Raw genomic sequence first — 17,210 nt, forward strand, 5'->3', positions numbered from 1 at the left:
GCAAATCTAGTCCAAATATGCTTTGCATTGGCTTCTAGATAATATAAAACAGAAACTAGGTTAAAAAAAAAAAAAAAAAAAAAAAAAAAAAAAACCTTCGCAATGGCATGGAATTTATAAAATAGCTGAGTAATCGATATTAGTATATGTTTCTGTAACTTTAATTTGATGGTCCCTTTTGAACATTCTGTTGACAATAAGTAATGTTGCACTATCCGTAGACAGTTTGCTTAATATCCGCTAACTCTTTATATTCTACTGAATATAAGTATAACTTAGCAAGTACATGTCTAACCCTAACCCATACCAGTCTAATGTTACTTATAGTCAACAGAGTGTGTTAAAGGGACCATCAGAATAAAGTGAAACCTATGCTTTTTGAAAACTGTGCGTGACTTGTGAGGTTTAAGTCATGTTAAGGTAACACTGGTTTAAATGAGTTGGACTGCGCGCTGGCGGGAGACTTGAGGAGGAGCTCGTACAAATGCGCGTGCAACGTCTCTCCTCGCGTTAGACGCGCGCACTCGGAGATGGAGACGCACCTGAGGAGCTCCGGGAGTTTGTGTCTGCAGGTACACTCGATATCTCCCCTCTTCTGTTCTTTTCTGGAGCACTACATCCTGAAATATCGTTTCTGTCTTCTCCCTCTTGATGTCTGTGAATTATGGCGCTGTTTAAAGCCTCTGGAGAAGCGGGAACTTTCACACACCGCGGTGTTTTTACTCGTTTATTTGTTTACTCAAAGCTTTATCGATTAGCTTTGGCTAATTGGCACTTGTTAATTTATTTAAATACGTTTATAACAAAAGTGAGCGATCGAAAATTCACACACACCGACTGTCACTCAAACTACATTCACACAGATCTCAGTGTGCATAAGTCTCTATTTCTTTAGCAGTTTTTGTGCATTTGGGGGACATTAATACAATACTAATTAATTGTGAATATATATTTTTTTCTTTTAGTGTTTTATATGTATAACCAATTTAAATGTAGATAACTGGATAAACGTGTCAAATCAGACAAATTAAAATATCTTTGAGAGGAAAATCGGTGTGTTAGGAATAAAGTAGTTAACATTGATACAAACACTGTGATCAATAATAAACAGCTTGGCTTTTTGCTGAGCTCTTCATATATAATAGGGACTATTCACTCCCTGAAACACAATACACACACATTGTGTGCTTTACATAATTTACTGATTTAATTGTGATGTATTTAATATGACAAACTGAGTTCAGAATGAGAACAGTGATTTAATCTATAACTAAAATTCTTGCTTGTACATATAGTCATTTATAATAAAATTTATAGACCAAACTGAAAATTAAAACAACACTGAAAACATTATTTCAGCTCTAAATATGAATTAGCTTTTACCTGGACTCGTTTTATATATTTATTTATTTTGTAATATATCGAAATATATAGAATTTGATTTAAATGAATTTGTGCATCATCAAGTGCAGTTTGCACATGACGTGTGCACGGCTAAATTAAATCTAGAGAGATCTCATCATTTAACACAAGCACAATATCAGCGTTTGATATCAAATCCTGTGTAACATAAGACCAGACCTTAATAAGCATTCCAGAGGGATTGCACGCAAATCATATGGATTAGGTTCGTGGATGAATGACCTTTAATTCCATGTTTTTCAATTAAATTATTGTATGTCCCTGAATCCCAGAGACATCAATCATCTACTCCGTATCAGCCACACGCTGATGACGATGATGATATAGTTTAAAAAGCACATGCAGCTTCTCTCACAACTATTTTTATTCTCATGTCAGAGCTTTGTGTTTTGCGATTGGCTTGTTATGTGAACCGCATGCGCACATTTACAGGCATCCATATATTGAACTGCTGTCAAAGACATGAGAATAGCCCATTTATTACAGTTACAGGAACGCAGAGGTTATTTCTATTTTTCTAACAGTATTCAGATGTTGCAACATATATGCATTTGATTTACACTAATTCTGTCTGTCCTTTTATACATGAGCACGTCTCAGACTCTTGATCTCTCTCTGAATGCACTGGGTTTGAGTTTTGAGGCTTGCAGTGAGTCCTGTGATGATCAATAGGGCTCGTGTGATGTTTTAGTATTGATTATGGAAACGCGAGCCGCTGAATAGAGCAAGCTGGGGTCCAGGAGTCATGTGGTGTCACAGGCATATGTTGACCTGTAAAAATACACAAATCAGCTCGCATAACATCTGAATGATGTAGATTCATCAACATGATTTATTCTGCAATGCATATCTGTTACCCAGCATGCTTCAGCCGTGTGTGTGTGTGGATCTGTGACACTCAGGCAGCTGTTCAAACAGGACACTTGTCATGTGTGTGTTTTCGCTATGGCTCTCTTCTGATTCTCTGATCATAAAATGCTATAGAGCAGCGAGAGCGACTGTGAAACACTATATCTGCATTCTCTGCATTCTTCAAGGCTTGATCAACACCGAGACTCTGGTGATTAAAAGATTTTCTGCTTCTGGGTGTCCAGACTTCAACTTACGACTTGAAACAGTCCAGCAATGTTTATGTTAAATGTTCAAATGATTTAATGAAGTATAATTTCATACACTAAATTCGAATGGATCGTCAGTGTGATTATAACGGCATGTCAGATCTGTCAAATGCATCTCTCCTGTTTTAAATGTTTCATGACATTACATAAAAACAGACCATTTTTATTTTTATTTTAATTTAAAAAAAAAGTTTTAACTTACAAAATAATAAAACAAATATAAAAGGTGACATTGATAATGTTACTGTAACATTGCCATTTATTTCTTGTATCATGTTTACAGATTTCAGAAAATTGGACTTCTGAAAATGCTTAATTTTATTTAATTTTTTTGTAATTTGGAGTAGTTTTTAATGAAAAAACATGCTTCTGAATAACATTTTACAGTTAACACACTAGGTAGATGACAACAGGTTTGTCAAATGGTCATTGTAAATAATCCTGATGTGTAAAATAAACAAAACAAAACAGAATAATCTAGGATAATAAAAGGTTTCCTCCTCAGACAGGACAAATCAGTTGTGTTTTATCCGTCTGGTTTTATATATTTTTGTTTCAGTCTGTCGTGTGTGTGATGTCTGTGGGAGTATTTCAGCACACTGCACATCAGCCCCGCCTCCTGCTGCTTCCCCTCCCCCTCCCCAGTGTAGCCCCGCCCCATCAGTGTTACTGAAGCCCCGCCCCCTGAGGCAGCAGCCAACAGCAGCTGTTCCATATTCATTAAGCTCTTGGGTCTTAAAGAGGCCGACACTGAGCATGCAAACACTCATTTCTGCCCCTCCGCTGCTCACACACTCATCGTAGCGCACTCTCCTGCCTCCTCGCTCTCTCTCTCTCTCCCCGCTTCACCCCGGTCAGACCCCCCCCCATCACACACACACACACACACACGTGTACCTGAGCTGGCGGTGGGCTGTGCTGCTGGAGGGGCTTTTCGCCGCAACTTTTCTGAAGGTGCTTGCTCGTGTTTTGGGGGGAGAGGCGAGTGTCCGGCGTCTCCTCTTTCCTTCTTCTCTTCCTCCTGGAATGCTACAACTGGGCTGATGGACATTTCCGAACTTTGCATCCCTGATCCTCTCAGCTATCATAACCAGTAGGTGCATCTTCCTCTTTCACGCACTAACACTGCTTCCTGTTTTCAGCATCAGTCTGTCTGTTTTTCTTCTTCTTTGCATGTCAATAGTACAGTTTTCTTGCACTGGCTGAACTTTCTGCTGCTGTGATAGATGCGTTTTCATCTGCTTTCCACACACATGTATGATCCTAATGTCAGCAGAGGGAGGTTTACAGACACTTTTTAATAGGCTGTTTGTTTCTTGTAGTGTGTTGCGTGACGCATGCGTCCCAGCAGCCGGACGCTCTTCTAGAGTCTTTATGGTTCAGGTGGGACAAAAGGCACAGGACAGATGTTGTTTTATTAAAGTAATGAAATGAATGAGAGAGGTGTTTTGGGTGGTGGAGTGGCCCCAGAGGAGCGGCTGAAGGGGTGCAGTGTCCCGGGGCCGTCTGAGATCACAGGCTGTGGAATAATGCACTCGCTTTAGAAAGACCAAAAGAACTTACCGAAGATTTACTTTAATTTTTTACTGAAAATCATCTGCTTTTACTTTTTTTTTTTTTTATTCTGCATGAAACACTTTTCCCCTAATTATCTTAAAGCACATTTTTATTTTGCATTTGAATTATTATTATTCTTTTAACATTAAGGGTGTGTATGTCACATACAGTAATATACACAAGGTTTTTAAATCATGTATTGACAAGAACCGTCATCTGTTCTTAAAACAGTGTTTAACAGTAACTAAAACAGTTCTAATTTAAAACATGATCAATACAGAGTACTATGTGCGTTGATCCATTGATGGATTTCTGGATATGGATTTGTTCATGTACTCTCAGTAACGTGTCGCACCAGCTGCTCTGACAGAATGAAATGGGCCAAATGTACACTGTCTGTGTGTTTTGGGTAAATTACACTAGATTACACTCTGCGCACTTTAGTCATCCACACATATTTTTCCTAAACACATATTTTTCCTAAACACATTTTTAAAGCTGCTTTGTAGTTTTACACTAAGACGGATTAGAAAGGTTGAGTGCAGCTCAGATGCTCTGACATCTCCACGCATGTATTTCCACATCGCCTTTGCCATTAGAAAACCTTTATTTAAAATGACTTCATCTCATTTCTATTTAATATAAATTTATTAAATAGAATTTTCATATTTTTAAGCAGCTCGTTTTGTGCAAATGACTCCAATGAACATTTACAATCTGAATAGTGTAAAACTACAGTGAGATTTTCTTTAGTAATTCGTTATTTAGAGCTTTGATTATTTTGGAGATTTTTTTTAAATGTTGAAAAGATAAAAAATATTTTTTTCTTTATTTATTTGTCTGTCATTAAATATGTGACTCATAAATGTGACTGTAAGGGCTGGTTTGTTGCTTAAACACCATCATGTTACACTTTAATGTGTACCAAATTATTTTAATACATAAAAGTGTAATAGTGAAACAGCTATATCTCTCAATCTCTTTGCATAGAAAATAATAAATACATATATTTTCATTATATAATTTGCTGATGCATTTCAATTTTTTTTTTCTTTTTATATATATAGTGTTTTTTGTGTAATAGAGGAACCTGTTTTAGGTTTTTGACTGGCCTTATTGTGCATTTATATGTTTATTTGTATTAATAGAAAATCCACTTTGTTTAGTTTTAGTTAGTTGAAGCATTTCCTAAAATATTTCAACAAATGTTGTTGAAGTGATTCAATGAAATGTGTGTTTTATAAAATGAACACAAAGAGCAGGCTGTGTGTGATTACGGCTGCGGTTCATTTACTGATGGACACTGCATGTGTGTGAATTAAGTGCGTGTCACACACACTGTCCTCAGATGCACTGAAACACCACCAGTTAATGTTTACTGGCGTGTGTGCTGCTTTTGTTAGTATGCAGTGTGTTTGAGTGTTCATGTGTAGATCCGTGGCCATGCAGCCGGTCACTTCGACGTCTTCTGCACTCAGCTGGGATATTCAATATGACCCGGAGCGAACACTGACTGGACGTATTCTCGCTCACTGCGGCCTCGTTTCAGGCTCTCTCTCGGTCGGGATGACAGCTGGATTACGTTCGTATGCAGAAAACCTCCATAAGCACAAACTCAATTGAGCAATTGTTTGACTTCATTACCGAGTTGGCGGATCGAGAGCATAAAGCGTGTATCTCCGGCATTTCCGTTTTCCCTCTTCCGTTTTATCGCATTAGGTTGGGACAAAAGCAGCTGTGGGAATTGCATTAGTGCATCTTAAGTTAAAAGCTCGGCGGTCTTTGAGCAAGTGTTTCAGTGCTGTTGGGTTAATCAGATTTTTGCTGTCTGTGAGGAGATGCTATCGCGGGTAACCAAAGCGGCCGGCTCTGACACTATCCAGATGGGATCAGCTTACAGTAATTTGGTTTCAGAAAACATTACTCACACAGATCCATGGCTGTGGTCAGCCCACATATTCATGAGCTCTGGAGAGGGTTTCGATTCTCTTCACGAGCCCTTCGCCGGCCAGCTGACCTTTGGCCAAAACGATTCGCTGCATGGTTTTTCAAACAAACACACAGGCTCTGGGTACCAGCGGGATTGTTTTGGGTGAGCGCAGAGTAATGTTTTTATATGCACATGCAGCGTGTCACTCACCTGCCATCTTTCCGTTGTGTGTTTACTATTAACACATGCTCTGCTGAGGGTCTTTGCTGCTCTTTATTTGTCATCTGTGCACATATAATCACACTCGAACACCTCTAACTCTCTCAAAGCAGCTTGTTTTAGGCATCATAAGCTTGGAGACATATCAGGAGACGTCTGTGGAAGCTAACCATTGCACTGAAGCTCTTTATAATAGAGAAAGGTTCTTTAGATTAGTAGAAAATGAACTGCTTGCTTAAAGGCTCTTTGAGAAACCAAAAATGGTTCTTCGGTGGCATCGATGTGAAAGCATCCTATTGCAAACTTTGAGTGTTGTGTGATATGTAACTCTCAAACAATAGAAGAATAGCACTTTTTCTGAATAAAGCATGTGTAAATTCCCAAATTGAATGTGTGTTGAGGCAGAAGGGCTGTGTTGTAGTGTGAGCGCTGTGGTCTCAGCGTGTCTTCACCGTAGGGTCACTTTCAGTGCTCTCACACCCTGCAGCAGTCACCGAGCCGCCCGGCGTCGCCCATCCGTCCCCAGCTCTCACCGAGCTAACCTTGGCATCCTGGCCGTGTCGTGACAGCAGGTTTAAAAATAAACCCTGCTCCGTTAGTGTGCTGAAGATAATGGCCCTCCAACGCATGCCGCACGGGGGGTCACACACACACACACACACTCGGAGGAGACCACAGAGGAAGCAGGGACGCTTTAGACAGCAGCTCATCTGTAACAAATGCTTGTTTTACTGTATTTACAAAGTTGCAGTCTTGTGTATGTTAACATCACCATTAAAATTTGATGTTTTCTGTTTTCATCTCATTTTAGTTGATGTTTTAATTATTTTGTTGAGTTTTTTGTCACCTTTTTTTAATAGGTCTATGTAGTTTTTAATTTATATTTAAATTTTATTTTAGTAAATCAACTTAAACAAAATGAAAACGAGAAATGCTGCTTTGGGAACTAGCTGAAATAAAACAAGCTTGTATACCTTTTAACAGATTATTTTTTAATTTATTATTATTATTACAGTTAACATTTTATTTGTATTTAATTTTTGTTGTTTTATTTTAGTTTTCGTTAGCTATTATAACCTGTGTTGCATGTAAATCTTCACGTGCAGCTCAATGCATCTCACATCGCTAACCCGCGGCCCGTCCGCAGCACTTGCTCTGTATGTGCATCAATCCCACGCACCGAGAGTAAACGCCGCGTCCTGATTTGCTCGGTAATCAAATGTTGCGGGGGGAAAATGCTAAGTCCGTTAATTTACACTTCAGAAAAGAGGGGAGAAAGATGTGAGGCTGATGTCCGAGGGGCGTTTATCAGAGAATGGTATTGGTATTGAGCGGCCAGTCGTTTGAAGGTTATGTTTCTGAGCAGTAATTGAAATGCAAAATAACATTAGGATCGATGGTTAGCTCTGTTTATTTATGAAATCAATATTGAAACGGTCGGTCACCATTGCTGCTCTGATTCCAGCTGACAGCCAAACTGAGTGTGCAGCGTCCAGAGACACGGTCAGGAACTGGGTGGGATTTAGGAGAGGAAATGATGTCGCCACAGGTGTGTGAGATGCACCGAGAGCCTTTTAGGATTCTGTAGTTTGTGGCTGGATCTTCTGTCCCATCACGCTTGGTTTGCATTCATATCTATCAACAAAACAAAAGTATTCCATGTAAAAGTTTGGGGTCAGTACATTTTTTTTTTTTTTTTTTTTTTTTTAAAGAAGTCTCTTCTGCTTAAAAGGCTGAATTTATTGGATCAAAAATACTGTAAAAAAAAAAAAAAAAAAGTTTTGATTATTACAATATAAAACTGCTGTTTTCTGTGTGAATCTGTGTTAAAGTGTAATTTATTTCTGTGATGCTCCGCTGTATTTTCAGCATCATTCCTCCAGTCTTCAGTGTCACATGATCTTCAGAAATCATGAAAATATGATGATTTACTGCTCAACAAACATTTCTGATCATTATCAATGTTGAACACAGTTGTGCTGCACAATATTTCTTGTGGAAAACGGTGGTACATTTTATTTTTCAGGATTCACAGATGAATAGATAGTTCAGAAGATCAACATTTATTTGAAATCTTTTGTAGCATTATAAATATCTTTACTGGCACTTTTGATCGATTTAAAGAGACCTTGCGGAGTAAAACATTAACTACCTTTATTTTTTGAAATCTTACTGACCCCAGACTTTTAAATGGTAGTTTATATTAAAATAGTTTCTCCTGAAGAGATGCCCAACATGTCAACTTCTGATTCAACCAATGACGTGAGTTTGGAGGCGGGGCTTACTGTTTGACAGGTAATTCAGTTGTGTTGCAGTAAGGCACAATTCTCCTTTAAAGTATTATTATTATCTTAAATGTTGTTATTTTGATGTGTTTTTAGTTGTTTGTCGATCCAAGTGTAACACGTACAGTGCTTGACTGAACTCAATTGTAAGTCTATTGTCAACACCCAAGTGTCTTTAATTCAGGACCCTGTTTATACACTTGACAAGAAGTGCGTCGCTCGACCGTTGCATGTTGACATCTGTCTAATATTACTAATTGGTCTCAAAATACTGTTCACTGGGCACACAACAAAACAAAGAGATACAAAGTTGATAAGATTATTTTGTGATTCTGACTGCTTGTATTCATGTACTCTTCATCATGTAGGCTGTAAGACTTTGGTGGTCTCTGTCTACGGTGTTTCAAATCGGCGTGTGCTCTCATATTGACCTGTGAACGCTCACAGATCATCAGAGGACATTACAGTGGAAATCTGCTGCAGTCAGATGACATGGAAAACCTCCTGCGCCAGTGACGGGGACAGGATATTTGTGCATCACCTGAGTTTGTCATGCGCTGCTCATTTACCATCTGTAATTTTCCACATTGACTGAGTTGTGTTAGAGCTCATAACGGTTGGTGAAGAAGAAGCTTTTCTGTAATAATAATGATCAACATCTGGTCTTAGTGTATCCCTGAATGATTGCTGAACAGTGTTATTAAAATCAATCAGACAGAATAGTTGATAAAATAACAAAAGGCGAGGGTATACAGCTGCTTCGGTGCTGATTTTGTTGGATGTGATGCATAGCTGTGAACAGACGGACACATGCAGTTCATTAAAGAACAGTAGCTGTAGTTTACAGAGAGGAGTGTAATAAAGACACTGTTGAGCTGTTCGTTTAAACGTTTGGGATTAACTTCTCTCTATTCAAGTATGACATAGGTGTCATTTGTTTTGAGCTTAACTAACATTTACACAAACACTACTACTTCGAGACCTAAACGTGTGACCGCAGACAGACGGAGGTTATTTGAGTTAGTTATGAGGTTCACATGTTAAACTCTCTCTTTTGTAACAAGGTTATAACCATTTCCTGCTCCACTCCTCGCTCACTGACATCAGAAACACCGCTCCGCCTTCGCTCCACGTCTAAAGTATTTCAGTATGTTTACAATAACACAGCTCTGTTTGAAACATACATTGAAAAACAAAATAAATATAATAACAGGAGAGTTTCAGAGGGGCTTATTAGAAGACTAGTGTACCACATGACATTAAAAGCTGTAATTGCTGCTTTTTGCAGTGCAAATTTAGTTTTTGATGAAAATAACAGTATGTTTTCCGCTGTTATTTTTAGAGATGCATTGATTGCAATTATCTTGGCCAATTCCGATTTCCGATTTGTTTTATTATTGTGATCTACAGATGCTGATTCCAATAGTTTTTTTTTTTTTTTAATTTGGTTTTATTTTTATTTTAAGAGCTATAATTGACAGCATATACAAATAAAAATCTACTTTTCTTCAACACAATGTTTTATTAAAAAAAAAAAAAAAAAGTAAAAAGTTTGTAATAAAATAAGAACAAAAAAATTAATAAAAAATAAAAGACAGAAAAAATAAATGCAATAGAAAAAAAACAAAAAAACTATGAAACTACTAGGTAATAAATACTACAGAAATTAAAGCGTTTAACCAGAGTGAATGAGACGTGTGAGAGAGAAAAGGTCGTTGGAGAGAAGAGAGCGAGAATGATGTTGATGTTATTGCCTGTGCTACTGGTAAAAAAACAAAACAAAAAAAAAAACCCATATTGGCTCGAAAATCGGCCAATTCCGATCCCTGGCCGATCGATCGTTGCATCTCTAGTTATCTTACCTACGGATCGATACACTTCTTACAGATTTCTGCTCATTTGAAATCGTATACAGATGAAGTAGCACTGTTAGATTACATTAGTTTGAACGCTTTATTGAGAGAGCGATTGCGTGTGTTGTAGTACTTGTTTAAATCGTGCGTTCAGCTGGAAATATTCAGTGTCGAGAAGGAACGACTTCCGCTCATGTCCACTGCGGTCATCATCTTTCTGATTAGAGTGATCCCTCTCTGTCAGCTGAATATGTTAAACGTGAATTCTTGCTAGATATATGCAGTATTGTTTGGGAAGAAATGTACTCGTGATGGAGTGAAAACCACGACGATCTGACTAAAATATCTGCTCCTCGCTCGAGTCAAGATCCCAGCGATCCGCTCCCAAACTCTGATTGTGAGGAACCGTTGCTGTCAGGACAGATCTGTTTCAGAATAATCTGACTGCAGGCGCAGGCCAGATATTATAGTTTTATTATATATTGCATGTATCGCTTCAGCTGTAATTCACACACATTACTGTAACGCTGAAGGACTCGTTCAGTGGCGTACACATCTCATAATGCAGGACTGGGGTACGGTTTGTTTCCGTCTCCTGCTTTAGGATTGTTATGGCATTATGTAATTGCAAGCTTAGTTCTCAGAAGACGGTATGAAAATAGACATTCGTGGTTTATCTTTATACGTGAGAGTGTTTGTGCAAATAAATGTGTCAAGCCATACACACACAGTATAAGACGGTCTCGTTCATGAATCATATACTCATCTGGCTCTGTGTCTTACATTAGGAGCATATTTGATTTGGCAGCTAATTATTTAGCAGAAAAATGAGGAATATGCATTATTTCTAGTGTAAAGAGAAAAAAAAAGGGGAACGAATTTAAAAAAACCTTCCCAAGTGTGCTTCACGCGAGGAATGAACTACTTTTTCACATGATGAACTGTTCAATTCAAGAGGGAGCTTTACCTTTGGGCTCACACACTTTTACATGTTAACTCTTTCACCGCCGCACTCGTCACACTGCCTGACTTACACTCCTTTATTACACAGTATATGAGCTCATTGTGTTGAAACTGCATCACCTGGAAGGCTACAAACTACTCAAGAATGTACATTAAAGCTATTAGACTGGACAATATCTTTTTAAATATATGACCATCAGATTTACACACACACACACACAGAAATAATTAATAGCTACTCTTTTCTGTTGCAACAGACGTATATGTGTAACTCTAAAAATACATCACTTTGGGGAAATATGGGATAAATTGGCTTAAATATTGTATATTAGAAAATTAAATATCCATTAAATATATTCTGCATTTGAAAACTTAAACATTAAGATAAAAAAAAAAAAATAGGTTGGGATATATATATATATATATATATATATATATATATATATATATATATATATATATATATATATATATATATATATACATATACATTTGTTTGTTTACATTACTTTATATTACATTTTACGATTTTTTTGTAGTTATATTATTATATTTTATCATGTTATATTATGTTATTTATATTAAATTATATAAGCATTTTGTTTTTATTCTTCTTCCTTATTTAATATAGTACACACAGGCGCACATACTGTGAAAATAAATATAAATCCCCGTCCTTTATTTCACTTAGTCAGAAATGTAATAATGAACAGCAGCTTCTAACAAAAGACATGCAGATATGTAATAAATACATAAATATTCGTTTTTATTTTTGAGGCAGTTGAAATGATCCTATAAATAAACTGATTCATTAAAATGATTCAGTTTAGTAGTTTACATCTACAAAGCGTGACAAAAAAGAAACCAGAGATGCTGTTTTATCACACTTTGCTGCTAACTTTTTCACTGAAAAGTGCTTTGTTACTGGAGAAGCAATGCAGTTGAGTGTTGTTAGTTAGTGACTGTCCAACACTGTGTACATTGACTTGAAATTATTGGGAGGCCAGTCCTTTGATTCCACTTTGATTTGAGCAAGCTGTTATTTCTGAGCATGGATTGGGTTTGCTGCGGTAACGGGCCGATGGCTGGCGGCTCTGTGTGATGAGGGCACTAGTTAGGGACCTCACTTCCTGTGACAGGATCGATGGATGTGATCTGTTTCTGGGACGTCGCGTGCTAAAGGCTGTGGTGTTGTGCGGCTGGGCTCATAGTTTGATAAAGACAGCAGACGGACTAAATTGAATCCTTGGCCCCGGGGTTTAATTGGGCCGGGCCGGGTCGGTCTCTCCTCCTGCAGTAACCGGGCACCATCACCAAATATTGATCTGTCTCTCTCTCACCTTGTTGTTTTCTACACTCCTTCTCTTTCTTTCTCCCTCCAAGGCTCAAACTCTCAGCATCTCATTCAGTCAGTGAGGAGTTTTTCTGCTGGACTAGATTACTAAACAAGGGAAACAAATAGATGGGGGCCCAAATTATGTATTTTGATGTTGTAGCTTATTGTTTATAAAAGTATATGAATAAATACTTTTATGCATGATTATGTATTTTGAGAGAGGTACACAAATCTCTGATATTAAACGTTTCAGCTGTACTTGATGCATCTCCACTTTCATCGGAAATTGTGAATTTATGCTGCCAAAAATTAAAAGAATAAAAAAATAAAACTGAAAAATGTTCTGTAGTGTAGTGTGCCATGCTTCACTATTTTAAGTCTTTTAAAACTCATTATTATAGAATTATTATGAGATCATGTCAGTTGAGAGATGACACTGAATATAAGTACTTTCAGACTTGTGATATGTGAATAATTAAATAAAAAATGAAATAAATAAATAAATAAATACATTATATATAAAATAAATACAGAATTAATTTGTTTTTAATAATACATAAATTACATGATATATATAATATAATTTAATATACAGAAAATATATCATTTGATAATATTAATATTTCAAAACAATATGAACATTAAGCTTTACTCCAAAACCAACATTATACATTTTGCCTGAAAAACTATATATGTGTTAATAAATACTTAAATAAAAGTATTAAAAAAAGAAATAATAATAATTAAAAAAATAAGTAATTTGGTTTTACATTTGTAATCATTTACAGTACATGAAAGCATTTGGCTTTTATATGAATATTTATACTTTCAAAAAATGTAATTGTCACACCATAGCACCATTTAAAATGTTGTAGTATTGACGAAAAGATTAGTAAAAATTATATCTACAACTTAGTTAAAATCACACACATTTCACCCTGATATTGATGGACACATTGTGTGTCAATGATTCTTACTTTTGTAATAATTCTCCTGCATGTATTCAGTTAATGCTTTAATCTGAAGAGACTTCAGAGCATGCGAGCTACACATGTCTGCGGTTACTCATGACCTCAGCATTACTCCAAAGATACAGCACGGCTGTAAATGAACTCATTGGTACTGGTGATATTTTGACATTGAAATCAGCTCCCTTTGGAGCGACGATGCTGAAAACATCACAGGAGTCTGGTTGTTGATGTCTGAAGGGCACAGTCTTCCTCTCTCTCTCTGTTCATTTCTCATTGGCTGTGTTCCACCTCCTTAGATCAGTCGCTCATAAATCCTTGTCAAATTCCTCCTTCGCTTCTTAACAAAGTGCTCGTCTTCACCTTTCCCCTTCTCTCTGTTTATCTCTGCACTAATGAATGAGCGGCTCTCCGCTGCGGCCCGCAGATTAAAGCGGCTCCCAGGGGCCGGAGCGAGTGCTGCGTTCCCCTGTTACCACGCTTCACACACACACACACAAGTGAACAGCCCCGGGGACGGCCCGAGCCCCGTATTCCCTCGGTAGCTGTTAACCTGGGGCCTTTTTATGGGTAGATATTTCTAAGTGTCCCTCGGTGGGCTCTCACTCGGGTCGACCGGAGCCCTGGACAAACCCTGTTTCATTTCATCCATGAAGTAGAGCTCTGTCCATCTGCTTGGACAGTGGATGAAATAATTCACAATATTTGTTAGTGGACTAAACAGTGTTTGTGCACGAGTCCGAGAGCACGTCAGGAGTTAATTGAGTTCCTTTATCAGCCCAATCAGCTGCAGTCCTCTGACCGATCTCCCCTCCACCCGCCGGGGCATCTGATACTGTGTGTGTGTGTGTGTGTGTGTGACCGTCACGAACCCGCTGACTCTATGAGACTCAAATATGAAAGTTTCACTGCATTAGAAGAATTAACTTCTACACACAGTATGCACTACCATTCAAAAGTTCTTCTGCTCACTAGGGCTGCATTTATTTGATGAAAAATACAGGAACAATTTGAAATATTTTCTAAATTTAATAGAACTTTTCTGTGTGAATCTGTGTTAAAGTGTAATGTATTTCTGTGATGCTCCGCTGTATTTTCAGCATCATTCCTCCAGTCTTCAGTGTCACATGATCTTCAGAAATCATGATAATATGATGATTTACTGCTCAAGAAACATTTCTGATTATTATCAATGTTGAATATCACAGTAGTATCACAGTTGTGCTGCACAATTTTTTTGTGGAAACTGTGATGCATTTTATTTTTCAGGATTCACAGAAAGAAAACAAAAAAAAAGTACAATAAACTGGTGTTGATGAAAAGATGATTACAATGAAATCTACAATATATCTTTACTTTACTTACATGCATTTCAACCTCACAAAAACAAGCAACATGTAAACCAGTTCATCTGCTGGATTACAGAATCATTTAACGTTTCACATTTAGTTCAGTGTGTTTCTTGCTGTTTCTTTGTATTTATTATCTTTTATCATAACGTGGTCTGACGGCAGTTTTGGAGGAGAGGTCTAGTATAGTTGAAGACCTGTTGTATCCAGGTCCTTTGCTGGGTCTGTAACAGCAGATGTTAAGAATCAGGGCACGAGATCTTCAGGCTAACTGCTGTCCAGCGCTCTGACTGTAGTGCAATTCTATTACAGCGACTGAAACTCTGTTAGTGTGAGCGGCTGGAATCAGATTAGGGCCGCACTGAACATGATGCTCGGTGGACTCCACTCAGCATGAATGTAAATGGGTCGAGCGAGAACAAAAGCAGACGTGAGGGGATCGGAGGAGGAAGTGAACGGCTCCTTGGTCCTTCTTATGAATCTACAGCTATACAGCATGAGGAATGCTGCTTTATCAGAGATGGATGAGATGAGAAAGAAAAACAAATCAACTGCTGCATCGTCGTCTGTAGTTTCATGCAGAGTAGTCTGATTCACTAAAGAATGACTCTTCTGAACCGATTCCTTCAGTGAATCAGTCACGATCTCTAATGAATCACAACTCTCGTCCTACTGGGTTTAAATTAGTTTCTGTGTGTAATAACTGTAATATGCCAAATAAATCATCTTATGAGCATGTTTAACCTTTACTAATATGTTATTAAAAATCAAAATATGTCTATTAAAATATCTGTTAATAATATTTCTTCGACCTGACAACATGAAATAAACATTAATAATTGCATTTTTATTAACTAACATTAACATATAATATATTGTAACAAATGTGTTGCTCATCATTTCAGTGCATTAACTAATGGGACTTTATTGTGAAGTGTTTATGAGTTTTAATAATAATTAAGAAAAAAGTATTTATTATTTATTTATTTATTTAAGTTAAAGTGTTTTGAAGTCTTCCTTAAATGTCCTGGAAATCTGCAGTTGATGTGAACATTGGTCCTAGAATCATTCATGTTTATGAACATCCAAAAGATAACATATTTAGCAGCAGATGTCAAATTTTGTCACATATATGATGCTGTGAGGCTGAAGAAACTCTCTGCTGAGCGCATGTTTTATATATGAACGTAAAGACATTCAGACATTTATGCAATTATGTTAAGTGTCACCTTTAGCGTGACCTTTGACCCGGGGTTAAGCTCCCCTTGAAGTCTGGAAATAAAGCCTAAATGAAATTGCCCTGTATGCCTCTGATGCTAATATATGGCTGTTAATAATGAAATGAATGTGCAGAAAGGTGCGGACACATTTATCTTAATTCAGCAGCTCTAAACAAAAGCTGAAGGTTTGACTCTGAGAGGGAATGAATTCAACACAGGAACAGCCTCCTGCGTTTCACATCAGCGTAGGGCAGGATTTATATCACTATATATTTCTTAATTTCGGTCGATACGATATCATTCCGATATTGATATGAACACTATTAAAAAAAGCCTCATAAAAACTGCCAAGAATGGCCACAACAGATGTCTGTACCTACAAATATATGAAACATCAATTGCCAAGTCTATGAAACCTACTCATATAAAACTATAATATTTTAGAAGAAAATGGCACAAATAAATAAATATTCACCTTTTCTTTCTTTTTTTTCTTCTTTTTTTTTTTTTTTTTTTTTTTTTTTCTTTTTTTAGCCTTCATACAAACAAGAAATGTGAACTTACTGTCAAATAAACATCCCAGACTCAGCTTATTAATATTAAAATTAATATTTTTTTAACTTCAAACTATAGGCAAACATACACTACCAGACTACCAGTCAAGTTTTTGAACAATAAAATGTTTCATGTTTTTAAAGAAGTCTCTTCTGCTCACCAAGTCTGCATTTATTCGATCCAAAATACAGCAAAAACAGAAACATTCTGAAATATTTCTTTATTTGAAAATATGAATAATTCCTGTGATTTCAAAGCTATATTTTAGCATCATTACTCCAGTCACATGATCCTTCAGAAATCATTCTAATATGCTGATCTTCTGCTCAAAAATCATTTATTAATATGTTGAAAACATCTGAGTAAAATTTTTCAGGTTTCTTTGATGAAAAGAAAATTCAGAAGAACAGCATTTATCTGAAATAAAAATCTTAT

The 17,210-nt window shown here is 36.9% G+C and overlaps 1 protein-coding gene across 3 annotated transcripts in view; it reads left to right on the forward strand.

The window, feature by feature from the left end:
• Positions 1-475: 475 nt before the first annotated feature.
• The window catches only part of esrrb (estrogen-related receptor beta), a 65,189-nt gene continuing 48,454 nt past the window's right edge, over positions 476-17,210 (forward strand). The window contains exon 1 of one of the 3 annotated variants that reach the window (XM_026229344.1): positions 476-572. Coding sequence is in view for 2 of the 3 variants with exons in the window: in XM_026229341.1 (XP_026085126.1) it covers positions 3,584-3,633 (50 nt within the window). In the remaining variant the exon portion in view is untranslated. Of the gene's footprint in view, positions 573-3,262; positions 3,634-17,210 lie in introns of those variants that run through there. The other 2 variants (XM_026229341.1, XM_026229342.1) reach the window with 2 other exon arrangements.

This window comes from Carassius auratus, chromosome 42, assembly GCF_003368295.1.
Source record: "Carassius auratus strain Wakin chromosome 42, ASM336829v1, whole genome shotgun sequence".
NCBI classification, from domain to species: Eukaryota; Metazoa; Chordata; class Actinopteri; order Cypriniformes; family Cyprinidae; genus Carassius; species Carassius auratus.